This window comes from Zalophus californianus, chromosome 16 (genome assembly GCF_009762305.2).
Source record: "Zalophus californianus isolate mZalCal1 chromosome 16, mZalCal1.pri.v2, whole genome shotgun sequence".
In the NCBI taxonomy this organism is placed as follows: domain Eukaryota; kingdom Metazoa; phylum Chordata; class Mammalia; order Carnivora; family Otariidae; genus Zalophus; species Zalophus californianus.
The window spans coordinates 41,763,121-41,783,102 of NC_045610.1; the positions used below are offsets into that span (position 1 = coordinate 41,763,121).

The following is a 19,982-nucleotide window of genomic DNA, read 5'->3' on the forward strand; positions in this document are numbered from 1 at the left end:
ACAGCCCAGTGACCCACCCTGATCTCTCCCTTAAATCAGGTGGAAAGATCTCACGGAAAAAGTAATTCTAGTTAAACATTTACAGCTCCCTGGGGCAATGCCACTGCTGCAGCTACTGCCCGTGGAGCTTTCCAGTCATGCCATCCCTCAGCCTGAACGCACTCATTTGGCTCCAAGAGAGGTGACTCAGTTTTATTATTCTCAACCTAACTCCATCTTTCCCACTTTAGGCTCCAACACTACACAGAGCTGCCACATGCACAACAGCTAAGCCCCTGGGAGGTAAAGAGGGTAAACCACAAAGTCAGAAATCCTGAGAAAAGCCAAGGACGTATAACTCTCAAACAAAGAAACAAAATACAAGGGCTCAGTGACTGGACACAGTTTGTGTAAAGTGGGCAATATTCTCTTGACCTGGACAAATGCAGAAAATTCTTGGGCTCAATCATCGTCCAAGGTTGAGGCCAACGATGCTGTGTGCAGGCTTTGATTCCGACAGGGTCATAGGGCATCATCCATCATGTGAAGGGGCTCCCAGCAGGTTGGAGACGTGCAGTGCCCATCCGGTTCAGGGGCCTGATGCCCTTGCCAGGGCTCGGGCTCGGGCAGCTTTGGCCTCATCCTCCAGCTCATCTAGGAAACGCTCCTGGGACACGGAGTAGAAGGTGTAGCCATCTGGGGAAGTGGGTTCAGGAAATCTCTCGGAGTATGCATATTGCCTTTTCCCAGACTTTCTCCACCACCCTTGTTACTCTCTCACCCTCCCAAATTAGTGACTCGATCTTCTGCCCTCTGCTTTTCTGAGCCCTGACCCCGATTCCGTTATTATTAATAAGTCATATTAAAAGAGCATTTATAAATTACAAGGTACATTAAACGCTTGGCTCGGCATCAGCAATGGCCAAGACTTTCACAGCTCGGGCTCTTTTTAGCACCCCCACACTGCCCTACTACGCGCCTCTGCTCCCCTTCTCCTACCCCCCCCCCCCCCCATGCCATCTCCTGAGCCTACAGTCTGGACGGATACAAATAGCTAACACCAGGGCCCCGATGCCCAGGCCGGTCACGATGTTCCGGGTCCGCCGCTGTGGCAGACTCTTCTGCCACTCGGCGAGCTGCACCTGCCGCATGAATTGCAGCTGCTCGGGAGTCAGCTTCTCCCGAGTTGGGTCGATGCGCTGAGCCACAGGGGCCTTTCCACTCTTGGCATGGAGAGGGTCACCAGCTCCCGGGGCTGCCATGTTGCCGCTCCGCCCTTCTTAGTCCCAGGGCGCGAGGCTTGCTGGGAACAGCAGTCCTGGGCCGGAGCAGGGGACGCTGGGAGTTGTAGTCCGCGTTTTCTTTCTCGAAGCGAGGGCGGCTCTTGGCCTTCGGGGAAGGGGGAGGGGAGGGGCAAGCGGCCGAGCTTTCTGATTGGCTGAGGGGGTTCGCGGCCGTTGGGGCGGGAAAAGGCTGTGGAGGGCTCGAGGCCGCGGTGGGAATTGGGTTTTCCTCACACTTGAGGAGAAGACAAGCACGCAGAAGGCAAAAGGTTCTGGAGTGAAGCTAAGGGAGTCGGTTTATGGATCCAGCGAGCCGTCCAGGTGTCCCCAAAGGCTTCTGAAAATGGACGGACCTGTGAGGTCAAGATTGGCGTCCTCCCTCAGTGACTTTCAGTTCGGAGCTGTCGCCACAGAGACGATAGAAGACGCTCTGCTCCACCTGGCGCAGCAGAATGAGCACGCCGTGCAGGAGGCTGCCGGCCGGATGGGCAGCTTCAGGGAGACCCGGATCGTGGGTGTGGACGCAGGGCTGGGGAACCGGTTTCATGGGAGACTTTGAGGCACCAACCTGGAGAATCAGTTTACCTTATTCATTCAAATAAGTGTTGTTAGTAACTACTAGGTGCCAGGTACAGGGAATGGAGTGATGAACGAGATCCACCAATACCCAACCCTTGATTTCAACCCGTACAGAGTGCTGCTCCACACCACTTGGGAGAGCGGGACAGAACGGAGATTCAGTCCCTGCTTTGGAGGCTATTAGGACAAGTCTGGAAATGACTAGGTTCAAGTTAGATAAGTTAGATGAGTGACATACCAGATAAAAGAAGCTTTTATGGGGATTGAAAGGAGTGACAGGGTGAGGTGAGGGTAAGAAGAATTAAGGTAGACCTCGAGGAAGGATGACATTTTGGTTGGTGAAGGTGGAGGAGAGGAACAGCGTTTCAACCAAAAGGGTATGATGACAAGAGTAAAGCCATGGGAGTAGAGAAGCTTGGGGTGAGTGTGGGTACAGTGGTTAAGTCCAGGTTGTCCGGAGCACGTGGAAGAATAGTTGAAATTAGGACCAGAAAAGTAGTTTGGAGACATTTGGTGTGGAATGCCAAGGGGAGGAGTTTATATGTAGCTTAGTAGGGAAACAAGAAGGCATTGAAGGTTTTCAAATATGGGAGTGATGTGACTTTAGCCTTTGCCCTAGAAAAAATGTTGGCTGTGATGTGAAGAATGGTTTGGAGTAGGGACAGGTGGGAGGGAGGGAGACCAGTGGAGTCTGTGTCAGTAGTTTAGGCAATAGGGCAGAGGGAATGACAAGGGAGGATGGATTAAAAACATTTCAGAGATAAAATCTGGGGCTCTGCAATGAATGAACTTAAGAGGTGAAGAAGGCAAAGATGACCATGCCAAAGGGTTGAGCCTAAGAAAGTGGGAGTCTAGTGGTGCCATTAAGAGAAACACATTCATTTAAAAAAGAGAACAGGAGGAAACGTGACCTTTGGTAAAGGAACAGCTTTGGTTTTTGGATCTACTGAGTTTCAAGTGCTTGTAGAACATCCAAAGGAGGGTTTCCAGTGAGCTGTTTAAAAAATAAGTCAGAAGAGAGGTCAGAACTAGAGACAAAGGTTGAGGAGGTATCTTCATAAAACTCACAGAGAATGAGTCTGAGAGGGAGAAAAGTGAAGCAAGTCAACGACAGTTCCCTGGGAGACATTTTGTGTTCAGGCAATTGGAGTAGGAAGAAGAGTCATGAAGGGAACTAAAAATATGGTTGGGGAGGAAGGAAGAGAATCAAGACACCTTTGGAAGCCAAGAGAGTTTCCAGAAGGATGGTGGTCGGCAGTTTCACATGCCTCAGGGATACGAACGACGGGATAAAGGTTGCAAAAGGGTGATGCTATTTAATAATTTGGACATATTTGCTGGCCTTTGAGATCATTTTTTTAGCAAGTTGGGAAAAGTAGAAGGCAAACTACAGAACATTCAGGAATTCATGAGGAAGTGGAAGCAGCAGGTCTAAGCCAGGCTTTCAAGAAAAGTTAACAGTGATGGAAACTAAGGAGATAAAAGAGCCCTAGCTTAAGAGGATAGAAGGGGAGGGTCTTTCAGTTAACAGATGGGTGTTTGTAGTGCAGGAGGGAGAGCCGGTAGGGAGGGGAGGCATAATCATCATCCATTGCACCTAAACCTAGCTCAGTTTTCTTGGCAAATTAAACTAGAAAATAGAAACAATCGCCCAGGTAATTCAGACCAAAACCAAACTATATACTCACACACAAACAGAAATAAAGCCTAAACTCCAGCAAATAAAAGGACTAATAACACACAATTATGTGTTCTAGAATGTTTTGCTTAATTGCTTAAACTAATTATCTTCTGCATTAGGCACTGCTAGCAGGGCTTTCTTTAGTTCCCGTAACAGTAAGGGATATGTACTGTTGTACATATGTGTAACATGTGTCGAATAGACTGTTCAACTTTGTGCTAGCATGACTTCTACGTGCCTAAGAAAGTCAAATTTTCTCTGAAGACACATGGTCATTTGATTATGCATAATTCTTTACTAATCAGTGCTAAAAGTCCCAAGTTCTACAGGAGCTTCCTTTGTTGAGAAGTAACATTTACCCTTGTTTCTACCCTCTAATGATATTGCAAACTAAATAAAATTCTATCTGGGGCTGTTCTTTCAAAGAGAAACAGAGGCGGCCTAAGATCTTGCCAAGGTATCTTGCCCTTCCCACCTCCCCAGTGACTGTGCCCCCCCACCCCAAAGTGGGCTATGTTCCCTGATTTAGGGGCTATTTCTTCAAAACAAGCCACTCTACAGTAACAAATGTGCTCCTGGGGAGAGGCTCAGCCACCACAGATTTACCCAACAAACTGGTGGTGGGGAGATGGTGTCTGCTGTAAGGTGAATCGTGTTTGTAAAGCAATGGGAGTTCTCCAGAGGGTGGTTACTAAACAAACAGTGTTATAAAGAATATCGAAGCTCCAGGAGGGACTTTTCTGTTCCTGTCAACATTCCACTGAAAACAGAATATAGGGGTTACGGTTTTTATCCATCTGAGATTCTCCCTTGAAGCTGGAGGTTCCCAGCATGGTGTAGAGGCCAAAACTCGACCAGCTGCTATGTTTGTGTGTAGCTGGCCAAGACTTTTATCAGCTGAGACCCACAGGAAGGCTCAAGGGTCACTGAGGGGGCTTGGTAAGCCCTTGTCTTTGGCGCTCGGTCAGCCTCCTTTCCGTGCCTCTGATCTGCCTATTGGCAGGAAAGGGAACTCAGCTCAGCTTGGGTTGTTTCAATCTCCTTTCTCACCCCCTGACCCTCTTCCCTTGGCCCCATAATGGCTTTTACATGATGCCAGGAGTTCACAGAGTGGTTTTGGTTGCACCGTGTGAGTCAGTCTCTTTCTTGTTTTGGCAGAGTTTGTTTTTCTCCTGTCTGAACAATGGTGTCTGGAGAAATCCGTGAGCTACCAGGCTGTAGAAATCCTAGAAAGGTAAAAAACACTGAACATAGGCCTTTGTGAGTGGTACCTCTCAGAAGGACTAATGTACTCTTAAAAATCTTAAAAAAGAAAAAAAATAAAGTACAGTCGCCCTTTAGCGCGAGACCTGGTTTGGCACCCTCTATTACTTGCAAATGTCCATTTCTCAGCCAGGGACTGAGATTGGAGAGGAGGAGATACCCCATAGTTTGCAGCACAAACTCCCTTTAGTTTGATGAGTGTGGATTCTTTACTCTCCCCTTCCCTTCCTTATAGGTTTATGGTTAAGCAGGCAGAGAATATGAACAGGCAAGCCACGATCCAGCTGAGAGAGAAGAAGGAGGCTCAGAATTGGAAAACTCTGAAAGAGCAGCTTTTCAACAAGTTTATCCTGCGTCTTGTGTCATGTGTTCAACTGGCAAGCAAACTTTCCTTCCACTACAAAGTAAGGAGCTGGGGTCCCTCCTGGGTACCTGCGCGTTAGCAGAAACCAGCTCGTCCACAGGCAACTGTGAGAAACCTCCTCCTAAGCTAGGTGTTACTACTCCTGTGGAAATTCCAGAGTGCAATTACGCTCCCTAAATAAGCATACCTCCTACACACACACACACACACACACACACACACACACACACACACACACACACACACACACAGTCACACAGAGGCAGTTTTTAAATAGCCTGAAGTTCTGTTCCCAAAGTGTAATTGCTGGACAGATGCCATCATTTATACAGGTCACCTTTCCTCCCCTTGGACTCAAGGACAGTTTACGTAAGGTGCCTGAATTGCCAACAGGCCTATCAGTATTAAAGACAAACTGTTACATTTATAGAGGATAAAATGTTTCCATACCCCTACCCGATGCCTGTATGGTAAAATACCATTCCCGCAACAAAGATTCACTGTCTTCTATGGCCAGAGGCTGCACTAGGTGCCATGGGTACAACAAGTAAAAATATTGCCTGAGCTCTATTATCCAATGGGAGAAGACACACAGGCAAATAACGTGGGACGGTGCTCCAATTAGTGTAAATGCAGACAGCTGTGCATGTACCTCTGCGGCCTCAGAAAGTCAAGCAAGTGTATTTAGGGAAAATGACTTCTTGAAGGGGGTAGGTAGGCGTGGGTAGGAGATGGGTGGATGCTAAGAAAGAGGGAGAGGAGTTCAGGAAAGCAGGGAGAGAGGAGAGGGAGGGTCCAGACACAGGAAGCAGCACGTGTACAGGCTTGGAGAGCTGGACGGGCTCGGGAACTGCAAGTAATCCTATATGACAAGCGTGGGGCGTGAGGGGCAATTGCCAAGAGAGAAGACGCGATGAAGGCATGTGCTGGATTGTGAAAAGCTTTGTATGCTATGCCAAGATGTGTGACCTTTAGTCTGACACCCTTCTCTCTCTCCCTCTCACTGTTTTGTTTTTCTTTGCTCAGATTATCAGCAACGTTACAGTCCTGAATTTCCTCCAGTCTCTAGGGTATGTGCACACTAAAGAAGAACTGTTGGAGTCAGAGCTTGATGTTTTGAAGTCCCTGAACTTCCAAATCAATCTGCCCACTCCCCTGGCATATGTGGAGATGCTTCTGGAGGTTTTAGGTACTCTATTAAGCGTGTCAGCGGATGTGGGTTGGAATCTTCCACAGAAGGCAGTAAGAATGTGCCCAGGGGCTTGGAAGCAGTGGGCAGAACCCACCGATGAGAAACAGCAGGAAGCCTGGGATGACTGAGTCTGGTACCTGTCAGGGAAGGAAACTCAGGTCTCAGCACCTGACTTCTATTTGGACTCACTAGGCACTCTCTTATTGCGGGATCAAAGAGGTGATTTTCTAGAGAGGCATGAGATAAGAGGGGAACAAACAAATATACTCTAATTGTATATACACGGCAGATGGAGATTTCTCTATCTCTCCCTTTATCCTTTGAAATTGACCTCCAACTAAAGAGGTTTCCTACAGTAGAACACGTTAGCTCAAGAGCTTTGTCACATGTCAGTGGTGATGATGCTCAGAGAGGACCCACTTACCACTCTTTGCCATGCCCATACCCCATCTAGGATACAATGGCTGCTTGGTCCCGGCCACACAGCTGCACGCAACCTGCCTGACCCTGCTCGACCTTGTCTATCTCCTGCACAAACCCATATATGAGAGCCTGCTGAGGGCTTCAATTGAAAACTCCGTACCCAGTCAGCTGCAAGGGTAAGGAAACTCCTTTAGGGTAGGCCTCTTCCAGGAACAGCGAGTTAGGAGCACACCTCGAGAACATACCACGGGAATGGAATTTACCCAATAAGGCATCCAGTCCACAGATAACCTGCGCAGGTTACCCAGTTTTAATGAACTCCCAGTATGTTGCTTGGATGCAGATGACTGAACCCAATCAGCAAAAACCCTAAAGGATTTTGCTTTTAAATTTAAATGACTGCAGGTAATTAACATACTTTCTTTTTCATAGTTCCTCCTTTACTTCTGCTTCAATTTGAGATTACTGGACTGCCTTTTAGCCACTTAGGAAAAAAAGCCAGTCACAGGGTGGCGACTTGGACAAAAGTGTTTGATTACTGTAAAGTCAGACTGGTAAAAAGGCTCACAGTTACAGTTACATTTGTTAGGGAGACAGATGGGACAACAAAGGCTGATAAACCAGTCAGGATCCCAGGTGGGTTAGGGGAGGGGGGCCAATTAGCCATTTCCTTCCATATCTAAAAAAGTCCAAGATGATCAACATAAACAACTCATTGTTGAAGTCCCATGGCCCTAGGATTTGGAAGATCAAGTTCCATTCAAGCTCCAAAATTAATATGGTTTTAATCTCTCAGGGAAAAGTTTGTTTCAGTGAAGGAAGACTTCATGCTGTTGGCAGTAGGAATCATTGCAGCGAGTGCTTTCATCCAGAACCACGAGTGTTGGAGCCAGGTGCGCACCACTGAGCAGGACTGGCACGATCAGAATTCACTTAATAGAAAGCATTCTCCCATCGGTTAAAGGAAAAGAGAAGACAACTTATAAAAAATAAGTCGAGACCCAGTATAATGATGAGTAAGCAGGATTTGGGGGAGGAAACACTAGGGTAGCTCTGAAAAGCGCTCTCCAGTTTTCCCCTTGTGGAACTGGAAATGGAGGATCACGTTCAGCTTGTTCCTTTCTCTTTCTGATGATAACCCACTGTGGTGTTCAGGTCCAATAAGTATAACCTCCCCAATAGAAGACAATGTCTAGGCCCAAATGCCCTCATCATATTTCACAGAACTTATCTCTAGAAATGAAATGTCTAGCAGAAACTTTCCAGGCTAACACTATCAGGGTAAAGGGATCCTAACGTCATCTGGATTTAATCTTCTCTGTAAACGCAGAGAAACAAAAAAATTTACATCTGGCTTGAGAACAGCCCAAGCGTTGTGCCTTTCTGTGCGCTAAAACATGCTGAGATTATTTAGTAATACGAAATCTGTCTGTCTCTGAAGGTTGTGGGGCATTTGCAGAGCATCACTGGCATTGCCTTGGAAAGCATTGCTGAGCTCTCTTACGCAATCCTGACTCACAGCGTGGGAGCCAACACTCTGGGGCGACAGCAGCCTGTTCCTCCCCACCTGGAGGCCAGAGCTCTGAGGGCAACTGCCTCCTCCAACACATGAGGCGCACTCAACGCACCGAGTATAAACAGCCTTCCGTCACCATGCTCAGCCCTCCTTTTGTTTACTCTCAGACTCGGGACAAAAGTTACGAGTATCTTTTGAACTATGTTTTGTACTCCAACTCCATGCTCCTTTCTCTGCGTCAGAGAAAGAGTTAAAGTTGACAAGCATGTCCTTTTTGCCGAAATCAGACTGAAAATGTCAAGGAGCTGGGAGGAGACAGAACATTAGTGAAGTTGGTTCATTTTTGTTTAACAAGATATTTATAGCTTTCCCTTAACTGTTCATTTCATTGAGAGAGAGCACCAGACATGGAAATTAGTATTAACCAGGGGCCTGAAAACTGGGCCTGTTTGGGTGACCTTGACTGAGCATCAAGGAGGCAGCCTTTATTTCCCCTTAAAGTTAGCTTAACATCTCTGTTCTGTCTTTGAGATGTACACAAATGGGCTTCCTCTACAGCTGGCTATTTCCATGAGTCTTTTTTAAAACTAACACTAATCCATCTCCAAACACGTTTCGACAGGATTTCCACATACTTGCACTTGAACTCAATACTCCCAGAATATAAAGTACTCTATCTTAGTCAACAAAAAACCCAACAGCGCGCCTCTGGGCAGTTATCAGACTGCAGTAAATCTTTTATTACAAATAATTAAATCTTTCCATAATGTCTCAGACAATATCAAACACGATTTCATATTTCTAACAGAGAGCAGAATAGGCAGGCAGCACGAGAACTGAGAAAGGACAAGTGTTAAATTTCAAGCTTCCGATCATACCACCAGGTGACCAAAGCTTATGCATCACTTTCTCACATTATCCAACTGTATGTCTCACACATCTTGTTGTCTCAGTGGAGATAGAAGTTTCTAGTTCATGGGGCGCCTGGGTGGCTCAGTCGTTAAGCGTCTGCCTTCGGCTCAGGTCATGATCCCAGGGTCCTGGGATTGAGTCCCGCATCGGGCTCCCTGCTCGGCGGGAAGCCTGCTTCTCCCTCTCCCACTCCCCCTGCTTGTGTTCCCTCTCTCGCTGTGTCTCTCTCTGTCAAATGACTAAATAAAATCTTAAAAAAAAAAAGGGTTCTAGCTCATATTGTAAGTGCAGGAAGTTGAGAGAGATAAAACCCAATGAAAACACAATCAATCTTAATTCAACTCAGTTAACAACAGCAACAACAAAAGCAAATTTAAATTAGTTGTTTTGAGGGGAGAGAGGGCAAGGAAGGTATGGGGTTAAGAGTCAAAACTATGACAAAGGCTGGTAGCTCTGGAAACTATCTGTCACATGATATCCTAAAATAAAGTGGCTTTTGTGGATTTTTCTTCTTTTTTGGTATTGTAAACGTGTGCTGTTTAATAGTACCCAAATTTAATTTAAAACATTTTTTCTCTTTGCAAACAAAACAAAATTTAAAGCCTTTAAGGCAAACATTTCCCTAAGGAAAAAAAAAGTCATTTGTTATAAAACTGTGAGGACACCCAAGCAAGCCCCCACTTAAGATTCGTCAGCATGAACTTGAGAGCTTTTGTCCACTGTTCCTCAGAGTTAAACTGGGTTTTGATCGAATAGGAGCCGCCACTTCCTCCTGTGTCTTCAATCTTGCCCTTCTCCACATCCATCCTGCAGGTGGACACAGCAGAGCTCGTTAGCAACTGAGACCTGAGTTAGGTCCGCTTCAAACAGGCAGGGACGTGATCATGGGACCATTCGCGTCATTTTATCTATTAAAGAACTCTTGGCCAGGAATGGTAGTGTATTTTGGATTTGCTTGAAAGCCAAACATCAGGAAGGCCGTCACAAGAGCCTCATTGTCATTGCCGAGTCCAGGGACAGGACACACACCCAAACAAGTGAGAAGCCTGGGGCAGAGGGCACGTGGAGGTTACGGTACTCCTGACTGTTTTCCGAGGCATCCCTGAACTCATGGGGAGAGAAGGGAGGCGGAAGAAAAGAAATGCTTTGTTTTGGGGTGACAGAAGCAGCTTCGGCCTCACCCTCTTAAACTAAGGTCTCCGTCTATCACTGGGCTCCTACAAAATTTGACCAAAGGAAGCATTCCTGTCTATTTCCAAGGGCTTAAGGGGAAAAGCTTCCTGTAATTAGAAAGCTGATTTGAGCTCTGTGCTAAGAAAATCCCCCCCAAAGCACCAAAGAGAATATTCTTTCTCCTCAGGGGCCAGGCGGTCACATTCGGTCCTGCTTGGAGTGTTGCATCCGTCTCTGCCCATCAGTGTCATGTGATTTTGCAGCATTTTCTGCTTTCCCACCATTTACACTATGTTTTGCTTCCATTCTTACTGTCCCTTCAATTCTGCTCAATTTGGTCCTACTCCAGGTTCATTCAGCATTAGGGGGTACTGACCTGTAAGGAAGACAAAAACGGGTCTCGCCTTTCTCTACCTCTTCTTTGAACTGCTGCACACAGTCCAGGAAAGCCACCATGGCATGGTCAAACTTGTTGTCCCAGAAAAACCGCAACCCCCCAGAGCAATATAACGGCAGCTCCTGTCCAAGAAGAGAGAGAACCAGCTAAGGGGATGGCACCAAGACAGGCTACCAGAGACCGTTCCCAAGCCCAGCCACCTCTCGAGTCATGTTCTGTCTGTACTGCACTGGAAACAGCCAACTCGGGCCCATATGAGGCACCTAGTCTGCTTCACCATCACTGGAAATGGATTAAACACTTAATCTCGCAGTGATTCCTTTCCCACCCTAGCATACACCTCCTCCTCTGGTCTGCCCTTAGCCCTTTTCAACGGATTGTAAAAACCTACTTTGTGTCTCTAGGCCCCAAAGAGCTAATCCTGACCTAGACAAGACACTCAACAAAACATGGGATCACAAGACACCTCAAAGAAAGAAACTAAGAAATGCTATTATCAAAAGTAAACCATTCCGTCAGGAGGTACAAGGATTCTGCATTGCACTGAAAATGGGGCTTCCCAGAATACCTTAGATTTGTCTGTCAGAGACTCCAGATATGAATGGTTTCCATAGGGAACAAGTCGATACCTAAAATGGAGATGCACATGGAGATGGATACAGGACTCCTGCTAAAGTGATTACTGGAATGTTACAACCCAGTGATTTTCAGGCTTCATCCTACCCAAGGACTACTTTTATTATTCCCACCCCTCTCTCTCATCTCCCCATAGACTCCATGTTTAAAAGATGTTGTTTACCGAACTACATTTATTACATAATCATCTGGAGGCCTTTCATTGGTATGTGTAGGTTTTGTTTAGGCTGAAAAAAACAAAAGCTGAAAACAGCTTGAGGAACCACCAAGGTTCTAGAGACGCTGGGCTGGGGACCACAGCTCTGGTCGTGCAGTTCAAGGGCTGCTCGATGAGTGGAAAGAGCCCTGTCGTCAGGGGGAGAATCAGAAGCAGCGTCTCCACAGACAGAAAACTCTCAGTGTGTTGGGAGCAAGGGCTCCTGCCACAGCAGAGGAATACCAAGCTGGAGATACAGATTATATCAAGGACATGCCACACCCCAAGAAAGGGGGGCATTTCTTACCTCTGAAATTTCAGACCCATCTTATTGGCCAGGGCGTGGAGCAGCAACACCGTCTGACCCCAGGCAGCATTGATCTCATTCCATTCCACGGGAACACTGGGCAGGCGACCCAGTCGGAAGTTATTGATTGTACCGAACTGTCCACTGTGCCTAGAGGAAGGCAGGAGGGATGGGGGGAAATACAGGGAGACCCTAACACTCAGCAATTTGAGACTTCCTGCTCGCACCTAAACCCTCACATAAATCTCTCTCCTCATCTCCACATTCATATACCTAAGCTCTCCTTGGCACTTTATTTATTTAAGTAAGCTCTATGCCCAACGTGGGGCTTGGACTCACGACCCCAGGATCAAGAGTGGCATGCTCTACCGACTGAGTGAGCCAGGTGCCCCTCTACTTGGCACTTTAAATACGTGTCCAAACGCAAGTTGTCATCTCTCCTTTTGCTCAGATGCCAAAGCAGAAAGAGGGACATCATTCTTGAATGCTCTCTCTCTGCTCCCTCCCCTCAAAAACCACCAAGCTCTCTTGATTGGACTTCCTAAATCTCTTCAATCTATCTACTTTTTTCCAAACTCAATGCCGCTGCTCTATCTTTTCCTGCTTAGAGTCTTACTGACAAGTCTCCTTACCACTGGCACTGCCCTCCTCCCCCCAACACTTCCCACTCTGCAGGTGAAGGGATCATTCACAAACACAAATGTTAATTATGTCAGCTCTCTGCCTAAAATGCTTTAGTGGTTTCCACTGCCCTTTGGATGAAGCCCAAATCCCTTCATGAGGCCTACAAGCTCCCTGGGGAACTGGTCACTCTCCAGTTTCATATCCTGTCACTCTTCCCTTTACACTCAATCTCCAGTCACAATAAGCTCCTTTCAGGTCTCCAGACTCACCACTCCCCTGTTCCTCTGTTTCTTTGCACATGACGTTCCTCTGCCAGGAACAACCCCCCTCTGCAGACTTCCACTTCATGTCTCAGCTTCAACATCAACCTCCCCTGGGGCAAACTTTCCATGTGGCCTTCCCAAACTGAGCCAAGTGCCTTTATGTGGCCCCAGAGCCCCGTGAGGTTCACAGTTATCACGTCGCATTACAACAGCCTATCACATATCCATCCCTTCCACGAGATTCTAAGCAACTAGAAGGTAGAACACATGTTGTGTGCTGTTGCCCTTCTGGTGCTTAACACGGTGCCTACCATGTATGAGATGCTCAACAACACTAGTTAAATGGACAAAATGTTGAATAAATACATCAATGATCCTAGGGGCAGCACCCAGGCAGATGACAAGGTTTTCGTGGGACTGGAGGGCTCAGATCTTTTCCTTTCCTTGGGGGAGTGGATGTCACCAAGCTCTAGAATTCCAATACCCAGAGGTGCCTCTCCCATCACAGGGAACAAAAGCAGCCTGGATGGGGTGACCATGTACAGTCCGATTTCGTGGGAGGCGGACACCTCGGCCTACTGGTCAGCAGCTAAGGTGCAGGTGTGCAGTGCTCCCCAGGCCCTCCTCACCCACCAGCCCGCATTACCAGATGTGGAAGGTCGCATTGAAGACATTAGTTTTCTTCAGCTTATCCAGCTGCATCTGGGCATAACGCATCTGGTTTTCCACACTCTTCAGCTCATCGTCCAGCTCCAGCTGTTGTCGCTTAAATTCACTGTACTCCCTCTGATACCTGTGAGCAGCAAGGTGGCCATTGAAGGCTGTTGGTTTGGGGCTGAAATTTCTCTCTTGCCAACCCTCATAACAATTTAGTCTGGTGGTTATGGTGAGACCTAGTTACAGCATCCTTTCCATTTGGCACAGATCCCATTCAAAGGAACATACAGGCCCTAGCTGTTCTGCCTGCAAGGGACAGAAAGGTCTCAAATTCTAGCTGCTCATATGCAAAGGGCAGAGGAAAACAGGACTCTCCTAAACTAAGGCCACGTGCCTCTCGTATTTCTGATCTTTTACAAAAGTGAGGTGAGGGGGTTAAGAGTGGCTTCTTCTGTAAAATGACCCTAACTGAACTTTCAGAACTTCACTTCTATGCACATAACTGTCCTTTATAGTTAGCGTACACCATTTCCAAGGAAACTCGTTCACGACTTTGAAAAAAGTAACTTTTTTCTCTGTCCATCACTTCCTTGACTTTAGTTAGTGTGGACACTGGGTCTCCTCCCCTGGACAGAGGGTTCTCTCAGGTCAAGATCACCAGTGAAATTTTTGGGCTGGGAAAGAACGAATGTAGGCCAACATGCTCATCTTTCCAGAGGAGGATGCCGTGTTGGGTGGCTGATTTACAGTTCCCTACACGGCAGAAGGGCAACTAGAACCCTCGTTTCTCTGCTCTCTATTTAACCGACATGCTTTTTTCACTTAATTAGGCGGACCACTCATACAGAACCCTTCCAACAGCCCTCAAGAAACAGGGCCTGGAAACAATATGTGGGATCTGGAGCAGACAAGCTGTCAAATGACAGGTGACTGCAGCTTACAAACTACTGACACATTCGGTGAGAAGCCACTTTTCCCCCTGGGAGTGTCGAGGCCAGGAAGACAGAAGAACAGGGTAACCACTCACTGAGCTTCCTCCTGATCCAGTCTCTCAGCCTCAGCCTGGACCTTTTCGAGATTTTCCGCCACTATCTTGCGGTTCTTTTCCACATCTTCCAGCTCCTGGATCAGCCTCTCCTCCTCTAATGCCAGCTCCTTTAGCTCCCTCTGTAGCTGTTCACTGTCGTCCTCATTCATCTGCTCTAAGAGCTCTAAACAGCGTCTGCCAAGGACACAGGCAGAATATACTCAGCGCAGGGAACCTGTTACACTGTTTACCTGAGTGCAGCACAGCTCCCGGGGAAGAGCCAAGCAGTCTGAGAGCAGGAACAGCTCTCGGGTTCTGGGCACTGGCTCTGGAGCCACTCACTTGTAGTTCTGACACTCATTTTCAGTGACGTTGAGCTGAGTGTCCAGTTGGTCTAAAAGAGTGTCTGTGCATTCCTCACACAGTGGGTGATCCACATCGGTCTGGCCTGACATGATGTCAAAAAGGTCCCCAGTGACCTGGAAGTGTGGGGTGGGGGAGAGTCAGGGTAGGGCCTGCCCCAGGCAACCTGTCAGGCCACCCACTCTAGCAGCCAGGCCCACCGATGGACGCTGCAACACTGCCCACTTGCCTTCAGTCTTCGGCTGAGATTCTCCATGGTGCCGCCATCAGATGCCTCCCCGATCAGAGTGAAGCTGTTGGCACTTTCTGTAGACATCATCCTGCAGACAGCCCCCCGCCCACGGGCCACATGAGGGAGCAGAGAGGCCTCCTCCACCTACTGCAGTGTCAGTGGCAGAGACTCTCAAGCACCGGCTGAGGGGCCTCAAGGCGCATACCCACTCCTAGCCCGACTGACCTCCCAAGGGTACCTCTCTCCCAAGGGAAGGCCATGCTGGTCTTCCACAGGGGCACTCAGCACGAAGGTTGGCCTGGATGGACTAAGGAGGGAGAGGGGGCATCAAAAACTGACACGTGTGTGTGTCTACAGTAGAAAAGGAAGGAGAATCAGGAAAGACCATTTTTAAATATCATACCCCTCACCAGTAGCCTTCACATGCATCAACAACTAAGAACCTGAACGTCTAACAACATCTGCTATTTTAAAGCTTTTCAAGAGCCCATCTCTTTTATTAGTCATTCACTCCCTCAGACTTTTCTTGATTCTTCATCAAGAGAGCCACTGTCCCTTCCCACTGTGTGAATGGCTACAGGGAAAACCAATACTGGAAAGTGATGGGCCAGGTATAAGAGAATACATCTTTTCTGGAAGAGCCAAAAGGCTCGGTGATTTATCTCCATCACCTGGCTCCAGGTTTCAATTCTGGGTTCCATTAAAATTCTACTGGCCTTTGGCAAGGAACAGGGGGCTGGGGGAGTGGTAGGCACCTGGCTGGGGGGATGAATCTGCGAGAGACACCATCCTGGCGAGTTTCAAGAAATGGCTCCTGGGAAGGAAATAAGAGGGCGTTAGAATTCTGGCAGCTTAGAGGTGGAGTCCCAAACAGTCTCAGCAATATCTGGCTTTACCCTCGACTGACAACTGCAGGACTTGATAAACCACAGAGACTTAAGAAATAGGTGTTACCTAGCCAATCCTTGGATATGTGCACTAAGAAAGGACCCCTGGTACAGACAAACCCCAAGTCCCATGTGATTTTTTGTGGGAAACAACATCTCCTATGTTATACTCTATTGCAGTTAAATTTGTATTTTCTCAACACTTACCAGTTAGGGGTAGGGGAAAGAATGCCCTGAATCATGGCACAGGGAAAAAGCCAGATCAGACTGCAGTGAAGTTTGCCATGGCATACAACAAAGTAGATAATTTATATGCTTTTGATACTTTGATATAATTTATATATGATCAAATTCTTATGACATCTACCTCTGACAAAGAAAATTATCACTGACATTATCACAGTTTAAAAATGACATGTTTGCGGCACCTGCTTGGCTCAGTCAGTTAAGCATTTGCCTTCGGCTCAGGTCATGATCTCAAGGGTCCCAGGATCGAGTTCCGCATTGGGCTCCCTGCTCAGCACAGAGTCTGTTTCTCCCTCTCCTTCTGCCCTCCCCGCCCCCACTCGTGCGCATGCACTCTCAAATAAAATCTTTAAATAAATAAACATGACATGTTCTCTAATACTGACAATCCTTTCTGGCTAGAGTAATCACACTCTAGTCCAAACCAAGCTACTTTTGAGAATGGTGAGGAGTGAATATTAATAATTAGCTAAGGCAATGGAGGTAAACCAGGCATGCCTTGGGATGACCTGGACACACAGATCATCTCATCTCCCACCTATAATGGCTTGTAATTCTGCCTCAAATAAAAAGCCTCTCCCCACATTTTTTAATTATGTCTCACTCAGTCATCATGTGACCTCAGGTGCACTTCAGGATCTCCCTGATGACCCACAGTGGCCCGATCATGCAGAACATCTCGTTAACCAGAGATCCCAAAGGTCTAGGGACTCCTGAAGCACCAAGTACCCTGCAGAAACCCAGTTTGCATTCCAGTGTTGCATACCTCTCCTGAGTTAGCCTCTTCCTCTTGGGTCTCTCCTGGTTTCACCTGGGCTGTGGCAAGTAATGGAGCTAAGGATAAGGAAAATATTAGAGTTAGGAACAGTCTTAACAAAGCTGGAGTGTGGGTACCTGGGTGGCTCAGTCAGTTAAGCGTCTGCCTTCGGCTCAGGTCATGATCCCAGGGTCCTGGGATCGAGTCCCGAGTCAGGATTCCCCCTCAGCAGGGAGTCTGCTTCTCCCTCTGCCTCTGCCTGCCGCTCTGCCTACTTGTGCTCTCTCTGTCAAATAAATAAAACCTTAAAAAAAAAAGAAAAGCTGGAGCGTGTATGAAAGTATGGGAAAACAATAAAAAAAAAATCCTCATCACCACTCCCACCTCCACCTTTTTCTTAAAGTACCATTTGCACATAGATAAATCTTTTGTCTTTCTCCCCTTACCCCCATTAAATCAGATTAAGGAATTGTTAAATTTTTCCCACTGTAGTATCATGATTGTAGTTTTTTTTTTTTTTTATTTTATTTATTTATCTGACAGAGAGAGAGACAGCAAGAGAGGGAACACAAGCAGGAGTGGGAGAGGGAGAAGCAGGCTTCCCGCGGAGCGGGGAGTCCAATGTGGGGCTCGAACCCAGGACCCTGGGATCATGACCTGAGTCAAAGGCAGACGCTTAATGACTGAGCCACCCAGGCGCCCCATGATTGTGTTTTTAAAAAGACACCTTATCTTTCAAAAATACTTACCAAAACATTTACAGTATTTTTATGTTTGGGATTTGCTCCAAAATAATTCGGGGTGGGAAGGGAATAGATGGGGCTGTGTATGAAACATGATTTAAATATGCACTGATAATTGTGGAGGCTAGGTGATGGGTATGTGAAAGTTCCTTATATACTCTGAAGTTTTCCATAACAAAAGTTAACATCCCCTTTCCTCCAGAATAACTTGGAAGGAACACGAGGGAACTTCCTGGGAAGATGAAACCTTTCTACATCCCAATGATCTGAGTAACATGAGTGTATCCATTTTGTCAAAAATGTACAGCTAAGATTTGTACATTTAAAGACATGACATTTTTAAAAAAGAATAAAAAGCAAAATAATTGAATGGGGATGGGAGGTGAGTGAAGATACAGAGAACACAAGAATGGCAGAATGTGGCTTATTGTTGAAGCTGGGTGATGGATATAAGAGAACTCATTATGCTATTCCCTTGACTATATGATTGAAATTTTCTGTAATAAAAGGTTAAAAATATATTAACGAGTTAACTCCACTCAAAAAGAGAAATTGGTAGCAATGATAATAGCTAACACTCGAGTACTTTTTGCCCAGCATATCCCTAAGTACTTATGTTCTTCATCATATTTGATCGTTACAACTACCCTGAGGTCGTTTTACCTTTTACAGATAAAGAAACCAAGAAACCAGGGCTTAGAAAGTAAAGTAACTTGCAAAAAGCCATTCAGCTAGTAAATGACACTTATGATTTAAATCCAAGCAGGCTGATTCTGGACCCAAGAGCTTAAACTACCTATTCAGTCTTTTCTTTAGTCTCTAACTTCATCTCACTTCTTGGGATTTTAAGACTCTGTTCCTCCATTTACCTGCTGTTGTCCACTGGATAAGTCACTTAACCTTTCTGAGCCTCAATCCCTCATCTGTAAAATGATGGCTGTACTCCTCCATTGGGGTTGTTGCAGGGATAAATGATGTAATGCATGTAATGCACTTGCTATATGGTAAGCCCTCAAAAATTACTGTTTATTATTATATATACATATTCCTTTACTCTGAAACAGCAAGAGCAGAAAACTAAGGACCTTTCCTTAAAATAGGAAGCTCTAAGAAGCACAATGTCAGAACTCTTTCATGCTCCCAATGAGGAAACAGGGAGCCTAGAGATGAAATGACTTTCCTAGGTTCACAGCAAGTTTGTGGCAGATTACAAAGATAGCCACCTTAACACCTACATCTCCAAAGCTGCCCACTTTCCACGATCTTGACCACCCTCTTTCCAAGGGTCTCCCTGACCTGTGAGCTCCTGGATGGTGACACGATCCAGGATCTTGAAGCTCGTGTCCAGTTTCAGGGGCTGGCTGCAACGCTGGCACACGAAGCTCACCTGCATGGTGCTGCTGGAAGTTTTAGTCCCCTCCATCCCTGCGGTGGTAGAGAGGAGGCGATGTTAGGTTGAATCAGAGCACTTGAACCCTAGGTCCGGGGCTACCACCTGCCTTGCTGGTACAGTGAAGGGGGGAAATCCTCCCCCACGCCGTTCCCTGTAGGATTGGTCGGATACCAGGCGGACCCGTTTCCGGGGCAGCCCTGGCAAAGGCAGTTTACCAGCCCAGAGTCAGGAAGCGGCTTCGACAGGGGCTGTCAGGGTTCCCTTCTAAAGCCCCGGTTCAGCCCCCGACGCTCGTCACCTCGGGACCCGGAGCCCGCCACCCTAGTCCGGTCTACCGCGGGGGCACCGTGGCGTCGGGTCTGCCCCGGAGCGAGGCCTCCAGAGCTGCCATCGCCCAGTCTTCTGCTACTTCCCGGTCGGCCAGGGGAGGACTTCCGCCCGGACGGGACGTGACGTCATGACCGTCTTGCTGTCGCTCGGGAGGTCGGTCCCGGTCTACTCGCTTACGGGCCCCGCCGCGCCACCTAGAGGCTGAGCTGGGAAGTGCGGCAGGCATGGGCGGGTGGGCAATGGGAGCGAGGGGAGATGCAAGGACCGAGTTGGAAAAGAATGAGGAGGCTCACCCGATCTGTAATTCTGTGACTTTTCTTTAGATTTGTTACTTCTGAGCGGAACCACTTTAATTCTTCTTGCAGTATCAGTTTAAAAAGTTTCCTCTTGGGGGAGCTGGGCTTCTTTCAAATGCCCCTGAAAGAATGGTAGACACACTTGGAGGGGAAGGTGAGGTAAATTTTATCGTGTTTTATTTTGTATTTTAAAATTTCAGTTACAGGGCTCCTGGGTGGCTCAGTCGGTTAAGCGCCTGCCTTCGGTTCAGGTCATGATCCCA

At 47.2% G+C, this 19,982-nt stretch overlaps 3 protein-coding genes across 10 annotated transcripts; 1 reads left to right on the forward strand and 2 right to left on the reverse strand.

The window, feature by feature from the left end:
• Nucleotides 1-165: 165 nt before the first annotated feature.
• Nucleotides 166-1,274, reverse strand: LOC118356396 (cytochrome c oxidase assembly factor 3 homolog, mitochondrial). The gene is made up of 2 exons (XM_035724741.1): nt 1,028-1,274; nt 166-675 (listed from the first exon to the last, which is right to left on the reverse strand). The coding sequence occupies exons 1-2, from the start codon at nt 1,239-1,241 to the stop codon at nt 569-571; spliced, it is 321 nt and encodes a 106-aa protein (XP_035580634.1). The 5' UTR covers nt 1,242-1,274; the 3' UTR covers nt 166-568.
• Nucleotides 1,275-1,464: 190 nt separating this feature from the next.
• Nucleotides 1,465-8,914, forward strand: CNTD1 (cyclin N-terminal domain containing 1). Of its 5 annotated transcripts, none has more exons than XM_027567757.1 (7): nt 1,465-1,777; nt 4,681-4,756; nt 5,021-5,189; nt 6,176-6,338; nt 6,796-6,940; nt 7,561-7,657; nt 8,206-8,914. In XM_027567757.1, exons 1-7 carry the CDS (start codon nt 1,606-1,608, stop codon nt 8,374-8,376), a joined length of 993 nt encoding a protein of 330 aa, XP_027423558.1. In that variant the 5' UTR covers nt 1,465-1,605; the 3' UTR covers nt 8,377-8,914. The 5 variants fall into 5 exon arrangements, with proteins under 5 accessions (XP_027423558.1, XP_027423554.1, XP_027423555.1 ...); XM_027567753.2 differs by having other exon boundaries at nt 1,472-1,777; nt 6,212-6,338; XM_027567754.1 differs by having other exon boundaries at nt 1,656-2,218.
• Nucleotides 8,915-8,993: 79 nt separating this feature from the next.
• BECN1 (beclin 1) lies at nt 8,994-19,548 on the reverse strand. 4 transcript variants are annotated; one of them, XM_027567749.1, is made up of 13 exons: nt 19,392-19,548; nt 18,997-19,125; nt 16,967-17,034; nt 15,823-15,881; nt 15,306-15,374; nt 15,065-15,155; nt 14,815-14,951; nt 14,473-14,667; nt 13,435-13,581; nt 11,902-12,051; nt 11,331-11,391; nt 10,742-10,884; nt 8,994-9,999 (listed from the first exon to the last, which is right to left on the reverse strand). In XM_027567749.1, the coding sequence occupies exons 2-13, from the start codon at nt 19,121-19,123 to the stop codon at nt 9,831-9,833; spliced, it is 1,416 nt and encodes a 471-aa protein (XP_027423550.1). In that variant the 5' UTR covers nt 19,124-19,125; nt 19,392-19,548; the 3' UTR covers nt 8,994-9,830. The 4 variants fall into 4 exon arrangements, with proteins under 4 accessions (XP_027423550.1, XP_027423551.1, XP_027423553.1 ...); XM_027567750.1 differs by having other exon boundaries at nt 19,309-19,457; XM_027567751.2 differs by lacking the exon at nt 8,994-9,999 and adding an exon at nt 10,024-10,294.
• Nucleotides 19,549-19,982: the final 434 nt, after the last annotated feature.